This window comes from Varroa jacobsoni, unplaced genomic scaffold (genome assembly GCF_002532875.2).
Source record: "Varroa jacobsoni isolate VJ856 unplaced genomic scaffold, vjacob_1.0 scaffold_26, whole genome shotgun sequence".
Taxonomy (NCBI): domain Eukaryota; kingdom Metazoa; phylum Arthropoda; class Arachnida; order Mesostigmata; family Varroidae; genus Varroa; species Varroa jacobsoni.
In genome coordinates, this window is record NW_019212928.1 from 231,683 (window position 1) to 251,506 (window position 19,824).

The window sequence follows — 19,824 nt, forward strand, 5'->3', positions numbered from 1 at the left end:
TCTTCTGCGATACTGGTTAGAGCTGTAACTTCATCTAATATACATACTCGGCAAAAATAAGCCTAGGCTGTATGTGAGGCAAACTTATTGGCTTGTTTACAATTATACCAAAAGTTGTAGTTTGTCAGGCATATGCGATTCCAGGAACTTGAAGAATAGGAACAACCTCTGAAGGAACTATTTTTTGTCACAATGATCGTGCTTATTTTTGTGCAAACTTTTAATGAGATAGGGCTCGATGTGTAAACTACGCCCTGTACTTCCACCAACGCAATGTTGCAGCTGCTCTGAATATTAGTGTATACAGCCTGCCTTCGTATATACTGCAAACACAAATGGCACCTCGCTCATATCTAGACTCATGGTGAAAGTTGGAGATATTGGTCAAAAAGCTCTGATGCTTCCGCCTAGAGACTTGGGCGGCTGTCTTCGTACAGTACGGTGATGAGGCAAACCACAACTAGCAGGCTCGTTCGAGAGCCTACTCCTACTCGTTCTTCTGCTAGATTTCCTAGCCATTCCCTTTCTTTCTTTAGCAGTAGTCTTATCCTTCCCCGACATGCGGTTTCTTCTATCCCTATGAGGCGCTCACGTCCTACGTACACGATCGGCGGCTTACCTGGAACACACATACGTATCTGTGCCTTTGTCTCGATCTTCTGCAGTCAACGCCATTGCCGCACTGTATCTAAGAGTACAGCCTTTGAGGGACGCATTCGAGGCTCGTTCTTTTGCCTCCCCGTCTTAACTTGCCATGTGGTAACAGAAGAAACCAGGCTAGCAGGTCTTGGCAATGCGGATTAGAAGACACTACACAAGTGCCACCAGAGCTACCAGTACCACTACCACCTTCAAACTAGAACAATGCATTTTCCTTTCCTTTTTCCCTTCTCGCTTGCGTTGTCAAGGCAGTACCCGAGGGCCCGCTGGCAGGAGTGTGGCAGCACTGCTTGGATATCGAAACCACATTCGGCGAAGATCGCACAAGCGGTCGGTCGATTAGACACGAACGTGTCATCCCAATTATAGTTGTGCATTTCAGCTTTATTTCTAGTTTTTCGTTTTAGCGTTGCACAATGGCGCTCTCGACAAGCAGAAAATTGCAGTCCGCAGGGCCGTATCATGCAGACGAAGGAATTAGGTCAGTATAGTTGTACATGAAAGATATTATTAAAGACGCGTAGTTTTCTTCGTATTTGGAGTCGTGCTGCGACCATCTGAATACACATACGAAGAAGGACGTGGTGTTTATTAATGTTGCTATTCGCGATATCAATAATGGCGATAGTGGTGTAGCTTCTTGTTTTTATATGTACAGTCTCATAAAGGAATACTTGATTACAAACAATTGTACAGTTAATGCGGCGATTTATATGCGATTAAGGAAACTGTATCTCGAGGTCAATTTGTTGTAAGACTACTCCATTGTAGGTCAACTAAAATACTCCAATACTTATTGACGGATTCATGTCGAAAATTACGTAAAATCCATGACCAAACTTTGACTTGGCTGGCACCATCGAGCGAAATCCGAGATCGTTACGCTGAGACAACCATCAGAGAGTTTTTGGGGGTATATTGGCCTGCGCCAATGTTCGGCAGACGGGAACATACACTGTTGAGTGTAGGCTATATACGACAAGTAGTTATCTGAGTTTTCTGAGTAGTTCCCAAACTGCACACGCTCATACAAATGGCTGTACAATCAACGATGGCACATACCGTGCGGACGCTAGACAGAAGGGCGGTCACGGAACTTATAGCTGGAACCATCGACCTAGGAGCCGTATCGTCGATGCGACTGACTAACCAACATCACCTTCTCGTATCTACCGGAATGGCGCAGCAGCACAGCTCTCCTGTGCAAATGGAGACCTAACCGCCAGCCATGCAAATGTCATCGTCATGAACGTGGCCATCTCACCAAAGGCTGAGGGCGCATAACTCCATCACACGTCGCGCGTCTTCCAGTGACAAAAGCACCCTCAAAAGGCAGCAGACATACGAGCAGCTGAGTTGAGCACTTAGGTCGTCACGCCTCTACTTCCATTGCGAACCGCTTCCATAGCAGTTTAGCTCTACCGTTTGACGGTGGTATGACATGGTAGATGTGGCTGAGAACGAACGTGAGCGGAGAGACCATAGCCTTCAATTAAAGTTTACGCTCGCTGCTTGAGCCGCTAACGCTGGCTTGGTCTAAGTGCCAGTGACGACTGCCTTACTCCCTTCCTGCTGACTACTCGTCGTTAGTCTCCCGACCCTCACTTGCGTTTCCAGTTCGCTTATCCTCTCCTGCAAACAGTGTTGCTGTGGGCGTGCTGGGAATATGTGCGTACAAGTGCATATCCGTAAAGCAGTGAGGATTGGGTCAGCTACTGTTACCGAGCCAGCTAGCTAACCATCCGCTTTACACTCACTACACAAGACTGATATGTGGGATCGGAGGGGCGGAGTACTGTTCCGTTTTTGACCGTATCCCGTTTCTCTTACCCCAGGTCTGTGCTTAAATCCTTACGTATCCGTTTCTTCTCGCTCGGCCTTCGCAGACATATTACAACCAGCTTGAAGAAACCACTCCCAGTGTATTTTCCGATCCTTTAGAGGAGGTTGGTATTGTATGGTTCTTGCCAAGTCTCTGGTTTCTCACAGAAGCAGCAGCGGCAGTGATGCGAATGCTTGTAGATACTGGGCGACCAAAATAAGTAAGTGGATGCTAGGCCAGACTGGCTGCTTAGCAGCCTGCCTACGCAGGCTACCTTTGGTCAGAGCCAACTGTTATTTCTCGAACACAATGGCTAGTACAAAGAGCAAAGGTGATAACAGGAGTCCTAATGAAACAATGGTACTTTTGTGTAATTGTCAAATGACTACAACGGCTAAGTAGCCCTTGCGTCCAACTTTTCTTTGCTAGCCAACATCCTGGACCTCTTCAAATGCTCAGAGCTAAACAACAGATGTGCAAGTCCAGATAAATATGCCAGACAAATTTATCTAACTGTATGGATTGGCGCATGTCTGCTAACTGCTATTCGGATCAGCAGTCACTTCGATGTTCCTTGCCAATCGTACTGCAGTAAGATAAGGGGCAGTGAGCAACTCAGATTAGTGCTAATTCACGGAGTGGACCACGGAGTCCCGTTAGGGGCGAAGAATCGGCTGCAGCTACTGCTTATGGCTGACGTCTTCGGGTGTTGCCGTCACTAATATTAGATGTACTAGCGATATGTCAGGTATCTTCGTTTCTGGTCGGTCTATACAGACATAGTAGTACAATTGTAGCTTGTGTTAGAGGCTGATTTCTGGGAACAGGAAGTTGGAGTCAGGCGCAGAAACTGAGTGAGTTGCGACATAAAGGCCGAGAGAAGAACAGACAGAAAGAAAGGAAAGAGATGACGGCTGAGAGAACTAAAAATGCCGAGGCAATCATACGTGGTCTGGCTACCTAAAGGGCTATAGAGTAGCAAAGAGCTTCGTCTTGTCTGCCAAAGTGCAAAGGCTGGAAGGCAGACAGGGAGTTCGGACGCGTCAACAGGGGGTCTGGCATTGGTGGCTGGTACAAGGTAAAAAGAAAATAAATGTCGACGTGTCTACTGAAGGACACACTGCTCCTAACGATTAAACATATAAATTGCCGTATGACTTTTACCAAACAATCCGCAGCACCTGCGACGGCGGCGACAGCAGGCCGTGGCCGTCCACAAGGAACTGCTGGAGACGCCCCACCATGACGAATATCACAGGATTGCGCCAAACGTAACTCGTTACCCGCTGTTCTCTACGCTTTCGAGTGCACTGGGCCCAGAAGACCGCTAAAACACAATGCGATAGTAGGAAGGCGGCGCGCTGGAACACAATGAATCGTAGCGGGTGATATGCAGTGATAAAAAAAAAGTGGGCCCGGCATAGTTTGTGGACGTCAGATTACATTTATTTATTTAGTCATATTCATTCTAGCCTCAGTTCATTCTGAACATGACCGCACCAAGAAGACGATAGATATTGACGAATGAACTATACCATTTTTTCTTCGCGTTTCATATAATATTGGTCTTCGTTCCGCGTACACATAAGATAATTATTCATGCGCAGAGCTTAGCAACGCCGTTGGAAACTTACATGCTATCAAAGAGGATTACCAATTTCGTTCCAGCCAGTGTGTTGCATACTTTGCATATCCTCAGAGAAGTTTACGGTAGGAGGGGCAAACATAAGAATCCGCGTCACGCAGGTTGACTGCGTCTGCCCAGAAAGCAGCAACAGATCTAACATTGTTAATTAGTAAAAAGGTGTATATCAGTCTGCGTTTTGCTGAACAGGATATTTAAACCAGACTTCGGCTGTGGATAAACAAAAGCTTGCGGCCAATGGAAGGAAAGAGGGCGTTGATCTAAACGGATCTAAGGTTTCAACTTTGAGTTAAATGATTTATATATTCACCATAGTTAGTGGTTCAGTGTTGATTGGCAGGAGCGGAGTATTCAGGATCTAGTGTAATTATTACTTCATCAAGGGTCCGCTAATCAATGACCTTAATAAGAAGTATTCTTTACACTGTCGCTAAATTCGTAGCAGTCTATATTAGAGCAGAAAGCATTTTACAGCCAGAAATTTTCTACAAAATTTACAGCCACTAGTATCCTCCTTTAAAGGCTGCTCATAAGAAATATAGAACATGTTTTATATAATATGCTTGCAGTGTGTGACTGATTTCTTTGTTTCGGGGATTCCGAGTTAACGACTTGAATAATTCAGTCAACAATCCCGGCAAAGCCTGATCGTATACTGGATTCCATCTGCGCTGGAGACGTCGTAATGTAATAGGTATTGTTCGTTATTTGCTAAACCACGCTTTACTGTCCTAGGCCATATCCGATGGCAAGGGATCAAGTCGCCAGGGTCTGTTATAGGCTGGGGATGGTCGCGATAGGTTTCGGTCGACTTAGGACGATTTTTTGTCCTTCTTGTGATTAAAAGTGGCCACGTTATGTCAAAACAAGGGTATCAGGGCAACGCAAAACGAAACAGGGCAAGAAGCTTTTCGTTAGCGAAAGGCGTCGAAGGCTTTCGAAGACAAGGCTGCGGAAAATCCACATACAACATCTTCGAGAGGATTTCGATCCACTGACATAAGATGCGGCTGCGATGGCGGCAGCGTAGACAGCTTCTACTCGCTATACCAATCTCGGCTGATTTTCTGTCCTTTTGCTACCGCGAGTCAGTGAAGCCTCTGACTCGCTGTTTCGCCAGCTAGCAGAAAGGAAACGAATCGCAACACGCCAGGCACATGTTTGCCGGCGACAAATAACCGATGTGCTAACGAATTGGCTCCAAGGCTTTATCTATGGCAGCAACGTTCTATTAGAAGACGCTATCCAAACTCTATTTGACACACACGCTAACCCGGTCCAACGTCAATACACACATGCATGCCTAACCACATGCTGCAAATAGAAGAGCGTGAAAGAAAGAAATACAAGCCGTGGGTGTAGATCTATGAGAAAAATGCCGAAGATGTCCCTAGCTTTCACGATTTGCGTCGGCCACTCTGTGCACATCTAGGTAGCAATAATACATGTCGCCAATATCTTAGAGTGATTACTTGGTTCAGGGGGCTTGGGATACTTATTTCGATAGACGTTAACTCATAGGGCATCCTATACTCTAACTGCCACTACCCCTAACGTCATCGCTCTCCTCTTACTTTCCTGGACCGACCATTTCAATGGCGAGCAACTTAAAAATATATTACTCAAGACAGATTTAGAGAGACTCGGTATGGTTTCTATGAGTAGAGCATCGTAGATCAGGCCATGACTTCACAGAAAGAAGACTGAGTAGAACATCTCGAGAGAGCGATCACTCTGCGAAGATCGTCCTCTCCATCGGCTGTAGTTAATTCTGCTTGGCAACCCCGGCCTAGTCCCATCCAGACATGTATCAAAGCTTCTTAAATGGTTAAACCGGAAAGCTTGTGACAAAATATCTCAAAGAAAACTCGAAATCGAAGGACGAGCGAGAGTCGTGTGGAACAGTATGACACGTATGTCGTACGCTAACCAGGCGGATGGGAGCTTCAGTTGCAGGAACAGTCGATCTCTGATGCTGTTATGGGCACCACTGCTATTCTTGACAGGCGGTGTATTACTGCCTTTTTCTGACCGGCACGGTCAATTGTGAGGAATTGACATGATGTGTTTATTTTGTTGTACTGCTCTTCCTACTAGCCTAGTCTGGGCTAGCCGAAGGCAACAGGCTCATACTCCTGCTGCACTTTCTTTTGTCGTCTTTTTCTCTAATTACGTGGATACAAGCCATGCGGGGGTACAGAAGCAACTGTCGGGTGCCGGCCGTTACGACGGCTCGGTTCTGCTTCGACGATCGGGAGTAAAGACGGCCCAGTTTCGTAGTTGAACCACCAGGGGCAAAGGCAGTAGCAATAATAGTCGTAACACTCGCGTGTTGTACTAGTTGAAGGCAAGCATGGTAACGGCATTAACTTTTCTCGTTCTTCTCGCACTTTCGTGTCTCACTGGTCGTCTTTCGCTATTCATTGGGGGCACGTACGTCGTTAAGTGTCTTAAGAGTAAATTACACCCATTTGGAATTAGCAGACCCTCAGTCCTAGTCGCCGGTGCGGTGCGCTCTGCGTCGAAGGATCTTACCCGGACTAACAAAGAGATAGTAGGGCCGACAAAAGCCCAATTTCCTTGGACTTCTCTTTCTCTCGCTTGCCCAGCGTAAGAGTGAAAAAGCGCCTCCTAATCCTACCGCTAGCGTGCGCCTGGTTCCTGACTCGTCTCCTTTTTCCTACTTATTTTCGTAGCGCGGTCCTCCCTCATCGTGCTCCGCAGCGGACTCGTGTCGATACAGATAGTAGCGCACACTCGCTCAAGGCTGAGGAGCCGCGGCCATGCCAAAGGGACTAATTTATCACAATTCAGTTCTGAGAAGCGGCAGCAGCCGGGCACTGAGTGGCCGAAAAGTCCAAGAAGTCCTTCCTCTTCTCGTTGGCGCCGATGCCGCACCAGACAGCAGCATGCACTGGGCAGGCTGGTGGTAGATAGCCAACGAGTCTTCTGCGAGTGGTTCTGTTATATGATGTCCTCTACCGTACTTTGTGCTGGCTACTTGTCGGCAATAATATCCTGAAGGAAAAAAGAGACAAGAGAAGGCAAGTTTCTGTCGTTATTTTTGCAGCCTCTCATTTTTCTTCTGCTGCCTTTTTTACTTCTGACCGTCCTTAGGGATCATGACGCCGACGGCTTTCGATCAAAGTAGCTTTCTTCCGCTCGTTTCGCAGGGGACGGATCGGTCACTGTCTCTACACTTAGAGCGCACTCTTCCAGCAAAGGTGATCGCAGAAGCAGCAGCGAGTACTAGCAGTTCTCTCCTGATCACTCGTTCGTTCAATAAACTTCCTAGAACTACGGAGGAAATAGCGGCGACGATAATGTAGATGTCGCCGACTGAACTAACGGCGCATTTCGAGGTTGATGAGTTCGCGTGCCATCGGCAAAACTAGGAGCAGGTGCGCTATTCCTTGTCATCGCGCTGGCTCCACTATGAGCATCCGCGTACGCGTAGAATCAAAACGAGAAGAGAGAACACTTTTAGACAGTGGCAGCGCACTAAGGAAAAAAGGCCAACGTAAAGGTATGAAAAGGACCTACGAAGGTTTTGGCGTAACGTTTTTGTCGTAGTTCAGCGATCGAGAAAGTAAGAAGATACAGAGAGAAGTGAAACGATTGGAAAAAATTTCGTCAAGAAGCGCGCGACTCTGAAAGGATAAAACAGCGAGCGTCCGATATAAACTATTCTATTCATGCTGAAGGCTACAACAGCAACTATTGCTATGACTTCCTCACTTAAAACAGTTGCTAATGCCATTGCCTTGCTCATGCGCTAAACACTATCGGCAAGGTTTCAAGAAAGGCGAATTTATTCAGATACTCTTGATTCTCGAGAGCTAGTGGGCTTGAAATGAAGGCCCATACCATTCGGGTCACGCGTCCCGAGACCGCAAGAGACGTAATACGATTAGCTGCTATTTCACGTCGGGCAAAAAGGAACTGACAAACTGGTATAATGATAACTGGTGGTCACTCTGACAAACAAAATACGCACACAAAACACGCGACGGGGGACGGACGCGGCGGTTAATAATACCATCAAACCGAGTGTTTCGTTAAGGTGATTTATGTTCAAGTCTTTAACTTCAAAGCTTTAACTTTAATGCCTTTTAATACAGTACCCCTACCTCGAGGATATTAAAAAAGCAAACGTGATTCTTGCATTTTATTTTGTGGTAAGCTGTAAAGTAATGAAATATTTTATGACCATACATTCTATACGTTTAAAAAACCTTTTTTCGCGCATGCGCTGCTTTTTCGTCGTGATAGCATAGAAAATCATTTTTTTTGTTAGACTCAAAATTAAGCTGTTGTTAGCGCTAGGTACTACTATATTGTTAATCAAAAAAAAAAAAACAATACTGTAGATAGAGTAACTCCTAAAGCTTACGTTTTCACACGTTGCTCATAAAATATTTTAGCATATTTATTCAATGTTCGACTAGCCAGTTATATTTGTTTACACCTGAGCCTCTTGTTTTAATCAGGTTCAGAGGGTCTAAATGAATATCTCCGTCTTACGCCAATCGGATTGGAATGTATGTTCATTCATTGTGAAATAGATGACCAAATTTAACAATTATACAGTATTGTCACCACAACTTGCACGCACGTCTTATGCGTACTTTTGCTATTCTTTTTTAAGGACTATACCAGAGTAGGAACTGAATAAAAATCACCAACCTAAATGAATGCATACGGACAATCCTTAAAGCAAGTGCTAAAGCAGCCGGGGCTATCAATATACTACGAGAAAGTAGTTATTTTTTGATTTCCTGAAAGCCGAATATTCCGACAGTAAAGAGGCTCCGACCAAAAGACGAAGTACTGTAGGGAAGATGCAGAGAAGACAAAGCAGGCCGAGGCCACTAGCTGTTAGAAGGAACTACCTTCTACTGCGGTAGGTTAGATATTTGACTACTGCATCGATTGGGACGGTCGGGATCTGGTGGGGAAAGGATGCTCGAGGGTGAACCCAAAGATGACCTAGATCCTCTTTAGCTCTCCTGGCCAGCCCCGTTGCTCTCCTCGTTTAACTCTGCAGGGGATCGCAAGCAGGCGGCTATGATTGAATGCGATAATGATACTGGGCATAGCATTCATTCATAACAAGCAAAGGAATCTTCTATGACTCGCCATAGCGGCTTAATTCGTCGATCATTAGGTACTTCTGGAGATCAACAAGCATGCAGCTGGCTAGCTACACAGAGTTCGTCTGTTTCGTAAATACATTCGTGTTCGAGCCTTTGGTGTGACGGCGTGGGTATGTATGCGGTGAGCGATGACAGCAGCCAGGTATCGAAGGCTGTTGTTTTAGCAGAAATCATACCTCTGTCGACTTTCATTGTCGTTATTGCTGTTGTCGCCGAATGACGAACCGAATATTAGAAATGCCTATATATGCGAGAGAAATCATCTGTGTTGACATAGAAATAGAAAAAGCTAGACAAGAACTCCTTTATGTACGAGAAAAACATGGTGTTATACACTATAAAGTGTTGTAACAGAGCGGAACGTGCGATTCAAATTACTCAGCCATCTCTGTTGATTGTCTCATAAACCGCACTATATAGCCTACTTTTCGAGTCTGTAGGGGTGCTTTACCGTTCTAGCGAACGTTTATATACGTCCAAGCATACGGAACGTACTTCATAACTGTAAGTGGAATAAACCTAAAAATAGTCACCACGTGTGGCAATCAAACTCGTCTACATTTCTCAACAGAATAGACAATACGCCATTAAATTCGGCTTTATTATTGCTTCTAGTTACTCCGTCATCCTCATAGGCTTTTCTGTCCTGCAGGACAGACGTGCGGTCTTTTCCTTGGAATAAATTGTCTAGTCACATCTAGCTATCACGGAGAACTCTAATAGAATAGGCCCAAGATGACATGCGTTAATCCATTAGTGAATGGTTAGGAATATGAATCTTACTACAGTAAAGTACATGTTCGCATCTAATAATCTTGTTACGTTTAGTGTAGTCGATTAACAGCTGGAGAAGCCTTTGAAGGTGACTCAACTGACATTCAGTTGATAACTATTGGACGCATTCTTAGTTTGTACTTATTTGTGAACAAATGAAGGACACGTTAACAACTTTGTCGAAATTGCGTAGGTGCACTAATCTAGTACTAAGTACTAGATTTGTTTAGGGTAAACAAAGAATGTCCTCCACTACATAACTAGCCAAGCAGACGACAGCTTGAACCCTGCAGGCACAAACATGACAAGAAATAGTGATTTTTTGAAAAATAATATATACTGAACTGGCCACTGTTAGGATTCATCGCCCGGACAGCTTATGTCCATTCATCCATCTCGATTAAGCGAAATGCTAAATTGCGTCTTTTCTTTTCTGTTTTCAATGTTTCATAAGCAGACCTTATCAATGGCACACACAGACAGAAGTAAACAAGGCAGATAACGAAAAAATACAAAGGAGTCAGAGAGGAAAAGCAACAGTGGCAGTTCCCAACGAGAGCGTATATTCTTCATAACTCATAATTGTATATGAAGCACAGTATCGTGTGGCTCCACTGTATCACTTCGTAGCAATACGGCATATATAGATAGCAATGATCTCGTTTATTTAAGCTTCTTATTGCTTTGGCCGGATGTAGACCTAGGAAAAATTTAGGCTTAATTAATGAGTTTACGCTCATTTTTTTCTACGTGAGCTCCCTATAAACTCACGGCGCTACTTGGACCGAGGAGTAAAAACACTAGAACATACATATAAAACGTTACAGTAAGAAACAACACGTTAACATAGTGCCTCTGTAGTGAAGGTAACTAGCATTGTTTCTTATTGCATTTACTATGGTGCGTTTGTTCTGTGATAACAACGTTTTTAGAAATTTATCTTACACCTAAGCGGCACAACGATATTTTCGACTAGCCACCTCGCTCGATTAAATATTTTGCGGCAAAAACTACTACGGCCCTGAGTCTGTCAGCTCAAAAATTACGGTTGAATGACTAGTGCAGGTAGTCGCTACTATATGTCCAAACAAAAATATCTACACACTTTATAACCATAAAGAAAATGATGTTTTATAATGTTATCTAACCCGTCCAATTTACCACTGTTTTTGTTTCAGGAGGGCTGTTCGACAACGAGGACGACGAGCAGGACTTCGCGTTCCGCGTGGCCATCGAGCGCGTCAATAACGACCAAAGTATTTTGCTCAAATCGCGGCTAGTGCCGCGAGTGGAGCGCGTCGAGAAAGACGACTGCTTCCGGGCGACGAAGAAGGTATGCACGCTGTTACGGGAGGGCATCGCGGGCATCTTTGGACCAACATCCGACGTCACCTCGATGCATGTCCAGTCGATCTGCGACGCCCTCGACGTGCCCCACGTTGAGATGCGCTGGGACTTCCAGCTGCAACGCGATGATCTTTCCATAAACCTCTTTCCGAAGCCCTCAATTTTGGCCCAGGCTTACGTTGACCTGATCAAGACGTGGGACTGGAAATCATTTGCTCTCGTCTATGAAGACCACGAGGGTAAGTTCAAGAGGAATGTCTGACGTTAATACGCAGTTAAAATGTAGTAGAATGATAAATATCTGAGGGCTTAAAACCCTTCTAAAAGAGCGTACTTGAAAATAAATAACAGCGTAGTCGAACATAAATTACAGTTTATGCTACGTTCTACTGCTATTGCCGATCCTATCATAAACGACAAGATTTGTTATGTTCTACTATATTAGGCGTATCATAGCAACATGTAGGGCTCTAGTGTAGTTATCATTATCATTAGTATTGTAAATATATTTCAGTATACAAAAGGAGTGATGGTGAGAAGAAGAGATCTTTCTAATTTTTTTTAAAATTTTTTTTATTATTGAATGATATTAAAATATGCTACTTAACTTGGTAGGAAGTTTCTATCAAGTAATAATGCATTACACAAGGTTTGATTGTCCCATTAAGCATACGTATCTTAAGGTCTTCAAAAATAGGATAATTAGATTATTTACACCGTTTCTCTGTATTATTCGAATGATTATAAATTTTTTTTGAGAAGATTTTCGATTCAATGAACGGCAACGTTCAAGATCGGAAGTGGGGGTTCCAACTGATCTTTCAAAACACATGCTAGGTCATATAGGCATATGTTCGGCATAGTGTAGGTTAACTTTTGAAAAAAACGTCGCTCTCCATGTAGCGCATTCTATATTTACTTGTGGTGTTTCAGGCATTGAAGCATAGTTTAATTTCGTAGCTCGAACTGAAATTCTAGTCTTTTATAGGCTACCACCAGTTCTATGCGCGACGATTCCGAAGCAAAAGGTTTTGTATAAGCAACGATTCGAGTCCATTTCGACGACCACGGGCTTTTAAAACATGACTGTCCTCTTATTTTCCTTTCTAGCTCACAGATTGTAACCCGAAAGCAAAAGACAAACGTCTAAGAGGCACGTTTTAGACTTAAAGACCGATTCGTATCGCAAACATAGAACCGGTCTTTAGACTTACTCTTTGTTGCTTTCGTGTCCTTAGAGATTCTAAGCCTTTTTCGAGGTTAAAGAGTAATAGGAATCCAGGAGTCTAGAAATGAGAGAAGCTTCGAAGGGCTGCCATTCTCACCAGTCACCAAATCACACTTAAGGTGAGCTTTCTCTAGGTTTCGGGGTAGCTTCTTGATCAGATACTCCGCTGCCGATTTCCCTTCACTCAGCCTTTTGTTTCAGTAAGATCACGCCCTCCCAGGCGGGACCGCACTTTACAAGTCCTTTTCCTAACGAAGGCTAAATGCTGAACGGTAGGCGACGATTGAATGTTAAGGAAGGACTTAGATTGCTTTTTTTTTTTATTTTTACCATAACATTTACCATAAACTCGATATACGGACAACGATTTTAGCAGTTGCTAAATAATTGAATATGTTAGACTCAGCAGAATGGTATCTGTGCTCAGCTTCTTTCTTTATTCCTAATGTCGTTTTCTGAGCTAAGACATTCGTTATCGGCTTGGATCTAAAACTTTTCCAACTAACGCTTTCAAAAACCAGAGAAACCTTTGTTCTTCTCTAACAGAAGAAAAAGGTGCCTATTGAGCCACTAAATGAGGAAAGTTAATGGTAATGGTAGTATTATGTTTGCGTACCTGAGTCACACGATGATATCATTACACTTCACATCACCTGCCCCGGTCCGTGATGACCTTCAGCAACGCGTTACAGGACTAGCTTCTTCAGTTCTCCCATCCTTTGCTGTCCTATGTTAGTACTCTCTTATTGTTTCCATGTTTTCGAAGCTTTTCCCTAAGTCATACTATCGAACTGAATCCATCGTTGGTATTTCCGATTACTAGCAATACTACAAAGAAAACCACCCGCATAACGTCCACCGCAAATGTTCGGAGAACGGAGTCCGAAAGTAGCCGTCCTGTTTACTCATCCTACTCTCATGAATCAAAGTGTATAGTTCCCCTACAAGTCCCCCCTAGAGAAAAACTTACTGACATGGGTCAGTTGCAGGTACCTGAGTGTCTGTCTGTCAGTGTGTTTGTCTGTCGGCCTCCGTGACGAGATGGACTCGACTGCAGAGGAACAAAAGTGCCCTCCTTATCTCTCCTTCCATCTCTGTTCCTCGTTTTCGGTCACTTTTCCGTTCTCCTTCAATGGCAATTCGCCTTCGTGGGTTAGCCGGACCTTCTCTTTCTTTTTCTTTTAGCCGTCTTTTTCGTCGATCCACGGTCGCTCTATCAGCCGTTCGGTGGGTCTTGGCGCTTTTGCGTCTCGCGGCGTTTCCGTCGAACGAATCGCTCCGCCTGGTGCCTGCCGATTCCTTCACGTTTACGCGACTCGAGGCATTGCCTCGGGAAGAAATCGCGATAAAAAGTTTCTATTGGCACTCCTCTACCCTACTGCAGCAAACTGGGTGTTGTTGATGATGGTGCACCGTTCTGAGGATTGCAAAGGCTGGTAGGCAGAGAGGCAACGAAGCGGGCGCGTCGAGAACAGATATAGTAAAATGCTGCTGCTGGCGATGGCCTGGTAGGGCTCGACTGAGCAGAGAAGAGACTCGCTCATCAGAATTGTTCACTGCTACGAGTGCTACTAGACTGTCATCAAAACTGCCGCAGCAGTGGCAGTCTCCCTACCAGTCAGCCCTTCCCCCTTCACCACCTCTTCAGCGTTCCTCGCACTACGCACTACTCGCTAGCTCATTCACTGCTGCGGCTACTTTTATATATATATATATATAATGTATGTGTGGTAAAAGCAACCGTACTACGTAGCGAAGCTGCGGCTGGTATCGCCCAACACTATTTCTTTTTCGCCGCTAGGCGTAAGTCGTCCATTGACGTTCGCCGAGAAGAAACGAACGTTTTTCCGTATAGGAAAGGAAGCGTTTCACGTAACGTACGAGACATGAGCCTACACGAAACACATATACAGCTATATTCTAGTACGGCTGGTAGAAACTGTCGTATTTGAAGCAATTCTTAACGACAGTACAGGAGGTAAACCTAAAACATTTATTTAGCAGTTGCACTATGTGCTAGCAAGGGTTGTGATCGTCGGCACTCGATACTCACTCAGTGTCACCAATTTGGATAGCCTTGATAAAAGGGGCCGAACACGAAAAGAAGAACACGTGACTAAAACAAATATGGCGACTGAAAACCAACAGCCAAGATGGAAAAACTTCAGCTGATGATTGACAGACGGCAGAAGAAGAAAAGAAATACGCTTAACGGACTGCCGTGGCGCACTGCAGTGGTGTCTGGCTGATGACGAAATAGACACGCCGACATGTTACTTCGACCGCTGTTGTTGCTGCTGCTTGATGCTTTAGGCATTCGCTCTTCTTGCCTTTCTCCTAAAATAGCCTACATAGTGGAAGCACGTCTTGCTTCAGCAGTCCAGCCTTTCTTTGGCTAACCCGTGTAGCTAACAGCTTGAAACGCCACGCAACAGCATCACCACGCTGCATTTTCCACACAGCCGCCGTGACCTGCGTGACGTGCGTTTTGTTTGGTCCGTAAGCGATAAGCTAATGCCGTTGAGGCGTTCGTTCTGTTATAAAGAGGAAATGATGGTAGGGGGCAAAAAAACAGGAACTTCTTCCAAGTCTTCCGTTGATCAGATCGCAACACGTGGAGTTCCACCTGCACAAAGTGTTTTTAACAGAGGGCATGGCGGCCGCTGGCAAAGGCAATGGTAGCGGGCAGTGCTGCTAAAGCGTTTGATAGCACTTTACTGTGCCTCATGTCCCATGTTACCATTCGAGTTAGCATTTGTTTTCAGTGAAGACCTCTTTTTTTTGCCCGCTGTCAAAGGGCAGACCACCATGCTACAAACACGCGCGCACATGCACACATACAGCACGCACTCTTGCCATGTGCTTGAACCGTACGATATGTTTTGAAGAGTCTGAGGTGCGTTTTTGTCTTGTGCATTAGTGGTTGCTACTTCCGTCCTTTCCCGGATTGCCGTCCTTACCACCGCCTGCTTTGCATGGTGAATGAACAACATCTAGGTTTTCCTGTTCGCATGATGCCCTTTGATGTCTTGCGATAAGAGGGGTGGATAGGCGATCGATGCGCTCAGTTAGATAACGGCCGTGCGTCAAATTTCGGCGCAGGACTGGAGACATTCTATGGGAAATAGAAAACCAGAGATGAGACGATGTTGAGGATGTACATTATTCAAGCAGCTGGCGTCGTCAGTGTTTCGCGCCTTTAGTATGGAATTCATTCCGAGAGATAATATGATATCTTTTTGAAAGACAGAGGAAAAAGAGCCCTCAAAAAAAACCTGCTTTGCAAGCCTTTGTTGCCATCCTGCTCCAGTTACTGCGGTGGCAACGAAAACGACGTGGGTAGCCTGAGCAGCATGGACGTACCGGAACGTAAGTGAGCGAAGAGAACGTAACTTTATGGAGGGAAAGGGCGCTATGTATAGCAGTTTCACCCGTCGAGCCTCCCATTCAGCGGAAAATATAGGAAAAATAGTATTAGGATTGGTGCTCACACATATACCACACATAGATATCATGAAAATGCAGCTTTGGAACATTCTAGCGGGCACCAAAAAAGCAGTTGTTCTTGAGACCTTCGCGTCCCTGATGCCGGTGGCAGTGAAGGCGTCGACTTCAGTTTTTCAACCTCTACCAGTCTTCAGTCACGCGAAACGAGTACAAAGCGAGCCTAGGAGGCTACGGCACGATTATCCTAATGCGCGACCAGGCCTCAATGGCCTAGACCAACAGAATGCCAAATGAACGTTGCATATTTTGCTCATTTATCTTTGGTACTACTGATAATGCTTCCGCTCTGCCTTCTAGTGCCATTGGTCCCAGTCTCTGCTACTAACTGCACTTGGGCCATTCCGATATTAAAGCATAATCGGCCCCTATACTGGGTCGAAAGAAAAACGACAGCCAACTAGATACTTTGTCAATCGGCTGTCTCTGATATGTTTTCGCTCTTCCCTGAGCCATTCCGCACCGCTATTATCAACGCTTTACGCATTTGCAGTTATTATGATAACCACTGTAAAAAGTACCGCAACACTACCAGTAACAAAGAAGAGCAGCTCAAACACTGCTATCGTCTACTTTTCATCGCAGTGCCTGTAGGTTTTGGCGACAGGTGCATAATACCGTACCTGTAATAGTAACACAGCTGTAGCGGTAAATCGCCTATTGCTACCCCATGTCTTACCCATATCGGTATCAATGGTAGCTGTAACGAGCAGTAACGTAACACATAATGGGTTGAGACGTTTGAAAGAAGCCCGCCACGTGCAGCATTGCCAATGTGTTTGAGCACGAACAGCATCGCCAGCAGTCCAGCCAGTTGCGCAGTTCGAACATGCGCCAAGAATGCAACAACTGGACAACAATGTTACCAAGGAGCGATGGGAGGACAGTTTGTAAACAAGCCATTCATTGATCGCGATTCCGCTGTTGCTTCTGTGGTCATCATCGCCTTCGGTGTCCGGCCTGTTATTATTTGGCTTCCGTATATTGCTGCTATCGTCATCATAACTATAGCTGGTATATTCAGTTCTGCTTGCAATGTGACTCCACCCATTGGATGTTTGTCAACTAATTAGCTATGATCAAGCGTAGCTCGTGGCGTTTTCCTACGGCTGTTGCCATATTGTCACGACGTTGGACGTACTAGACAAAGCCCATTCGGTCGCTTCTAACAATAACAAAAGCATGCTAGGGGCGTATATATGCTCATAAGGGAAAAAGAGAGAAACAACGAAATAAAGAGTTTCTTCCTCTTTGGCGGGAGAAGATAAGAGTGCATCAGCCGTTAAAAATCCTTGCGCGCATGAGAATCGAAGGAAACAAGATACGTTACGCCGTTGCATTACCGGTATTTTGCTTTATCGATACTCTTCTCAATGACGTTAGGTGCAGCAGCAGCAGTAGTACTGGCCGATGACAGCGCTCGTTGCCACTGGGGCTCTTTTCGCACGCATCGTACGCGCGGTAGGCGGCTCATAGCCTTATTCTAAGCATCCTGCTGCTATTGCTGTTTCTGTGCCTGCTTTGCTATGGTACGTTCGAAACGAACGCCCAAACGCCGTGAGTGACAGGGCTGACAGGGTCGTCATTTTGAAAGGCTTTTTGTTGTTACTGTGCAAATGGGGCCGAAAAGGACAAAGGGGAGAAGGAGGATGGCGTACGGAGCAGCGGACGAAGGAACTCCTCTGTCTTTAGCTAGTGTAGGTCTCCGGCGTTACGGTAGCGGTTTCCTTGCACGCATCGAAACAGGGGCAGACAGGGTGCACACCGCTGGCCTTCTACTGCATGACTGCCTTTTGCCATTCTCAGACGCGAAAGGCATCAAGTGACGACGAAAACAATGCAGAAGCCGGTGTTGCTTGCTGCGGCTGAGAATATAAAGAATCATTGAGATGAGGAAAGAAGAATAAAGGAAATCAGGGAGAAAACTGAGCGACTCAGCGATAGGGAGCGGAGACGGAACAACAGTGGCTCGGCAAAAAGCAAAATGGTTCTTCAAGGAGGATGGCGTGCAATCTGCTTCCTCTGCCAAGCTATCCCTACGGCGTCTTGTGGCCTTCCGTCTTTCAGATTTGCCGCGTCATCCCTTATCATCCACAATATCGCTCACGCCAATTCCCCACTTAGCCGCTGAAGTACAGCCGCGCTCAGGAGCCGTATAGTCGAGCAACTCGCGCCGTTCAAGTTATCCAGTCATTGAAATGACTCGGAGGCCCTGAGCAGGAACAGGGAAGCTGGTGGCGTTGCTTCTGAGAACGGAGGAAGCGCTGAGCTTAGTAGTTCCACGAGCACGCGTACTCGTTATGTCGTTGCATCCTCCCGACAGTCTCTTTGTTATCTGATGCGGCAGACACCGTTCGCTGGAGATGTCGTCGCTTGCAAACACACTCACCGCAAGCAAAGTTCCGTTCCGACAAGGGTAGTTAGAGCTGTTGGAGCAGCAGCAAAGATACGACACGCCCTCCTGCGTAGAGAGAGAAAAACTCAAAAGAAGGGTGAACCCGCTATATTTGGTATAATGTATATATAGGAAAAGACTCAAACAGTTTCTTTGACATATGTATATATATAATATACAAATAGAAGACTATTATATACGATACAATGCTCAAAAAGGATTTCCGTGCATACATGTGTATGCACGAAAATCCTTTTTGTAGGCATGTACGTACATGCGTCCTTGGTTAAACCTAGTTTAAGTTTAAACCGCTACACGAACAGTTCTTTTCTCTAGCACCATGAAAGCGGGACTGAGGTAACTACAGAATAAATCTACACACTCAGAGTGGGTAACGCTTTTACTACCCTGTCCTCCAATGCACCGAACTGGTACAATCAATTCAAAATAACGACTATGGTCTCAGAGGTCAGCAATAGCTGGATGAGACTGGATCCCTATTTAGAGTGGTTTCCAGGCCTTAATTCCCTCAAAACTTTGCGGCGCAAAAGTGGTAACAGCAGCAGCATCAACCCTACAATGCACGGCGTCTATTTATATAGCCAAGTCTTGCATTATCATTGTATTATTAGAAGCCGACGAAAACGCCTGCTACAATCCCTGTGATATCACCATAATTGTCAACTGGGTTAAATGCGACATCAGTCTATCGCACCTGATAGATCAGAGCTACTTTACTCAAAAACGAAGTAGCTCTGATCTATTTCAGCTTCTTATTTGGTTCTGCATTCTTCGCCATTACGTTGTTCATTTTCTTCACCCTTGATTAAAATATTGAGGTTCTGCAATAAAAAATCGATTATGTGAATGAAAAGGATTTTCATGCCTTAGGCGAACATGACATGACGTCGATGGATTGTGTGATGGGTATTTTTTAATAAATGCCTACATCTTATGCGAACACCAGGGCTATGATAGTAATATTTACTTGAAATAAACTTTTTTTATCTATGAATTCTAAAAGCTTCTGTCAAACTAAACGTTCACTCTAATAATATAATAAGATAATAATATAATATAATAATATAATATTATAAGATAATTCTTCAAAAAAGTACTTAAAACCCTAAAACTTCATATTATAATGCGTTATTACATTTGATATTTAGGTATGATGAATTTATCCTATTGTTACAAACGAATCCAGTGGACTTCGAAATTGGATAACTTTCGAGCTGACCAAACTGGTTATTTCTTAATATACTTCAGAAGTACCCTTTGTTTTTTGCACAC

The 19,824-nt window shown here is 44.8% G+C and overlaps 1 protein-coding gene across 1 annotated transcript in view; it reads left to right on the forward strand.

The window, feature by feature from the left end:
* The window catches only part of LOC111258931 (glutamate receptor ionotropic, kainate 2), a 296,132-nt gene that overhangs the window by 184,647 nt on the left and 91,661 nt on the right, over nucleotides 1–19,824 (forward strand). Inside the window, exon 2 of the mRNA XM_022830528.2 lies at nucleotides 11,236–11,643. Within this exon, the coding sequence (XP_022686263.1) occupies nucleotides 11,236–11,643 (408 nt within the window). The remainder of the gene's footprint in view (nucleotides 1–11,235; nucleotides 11,644–19,824) is intronic.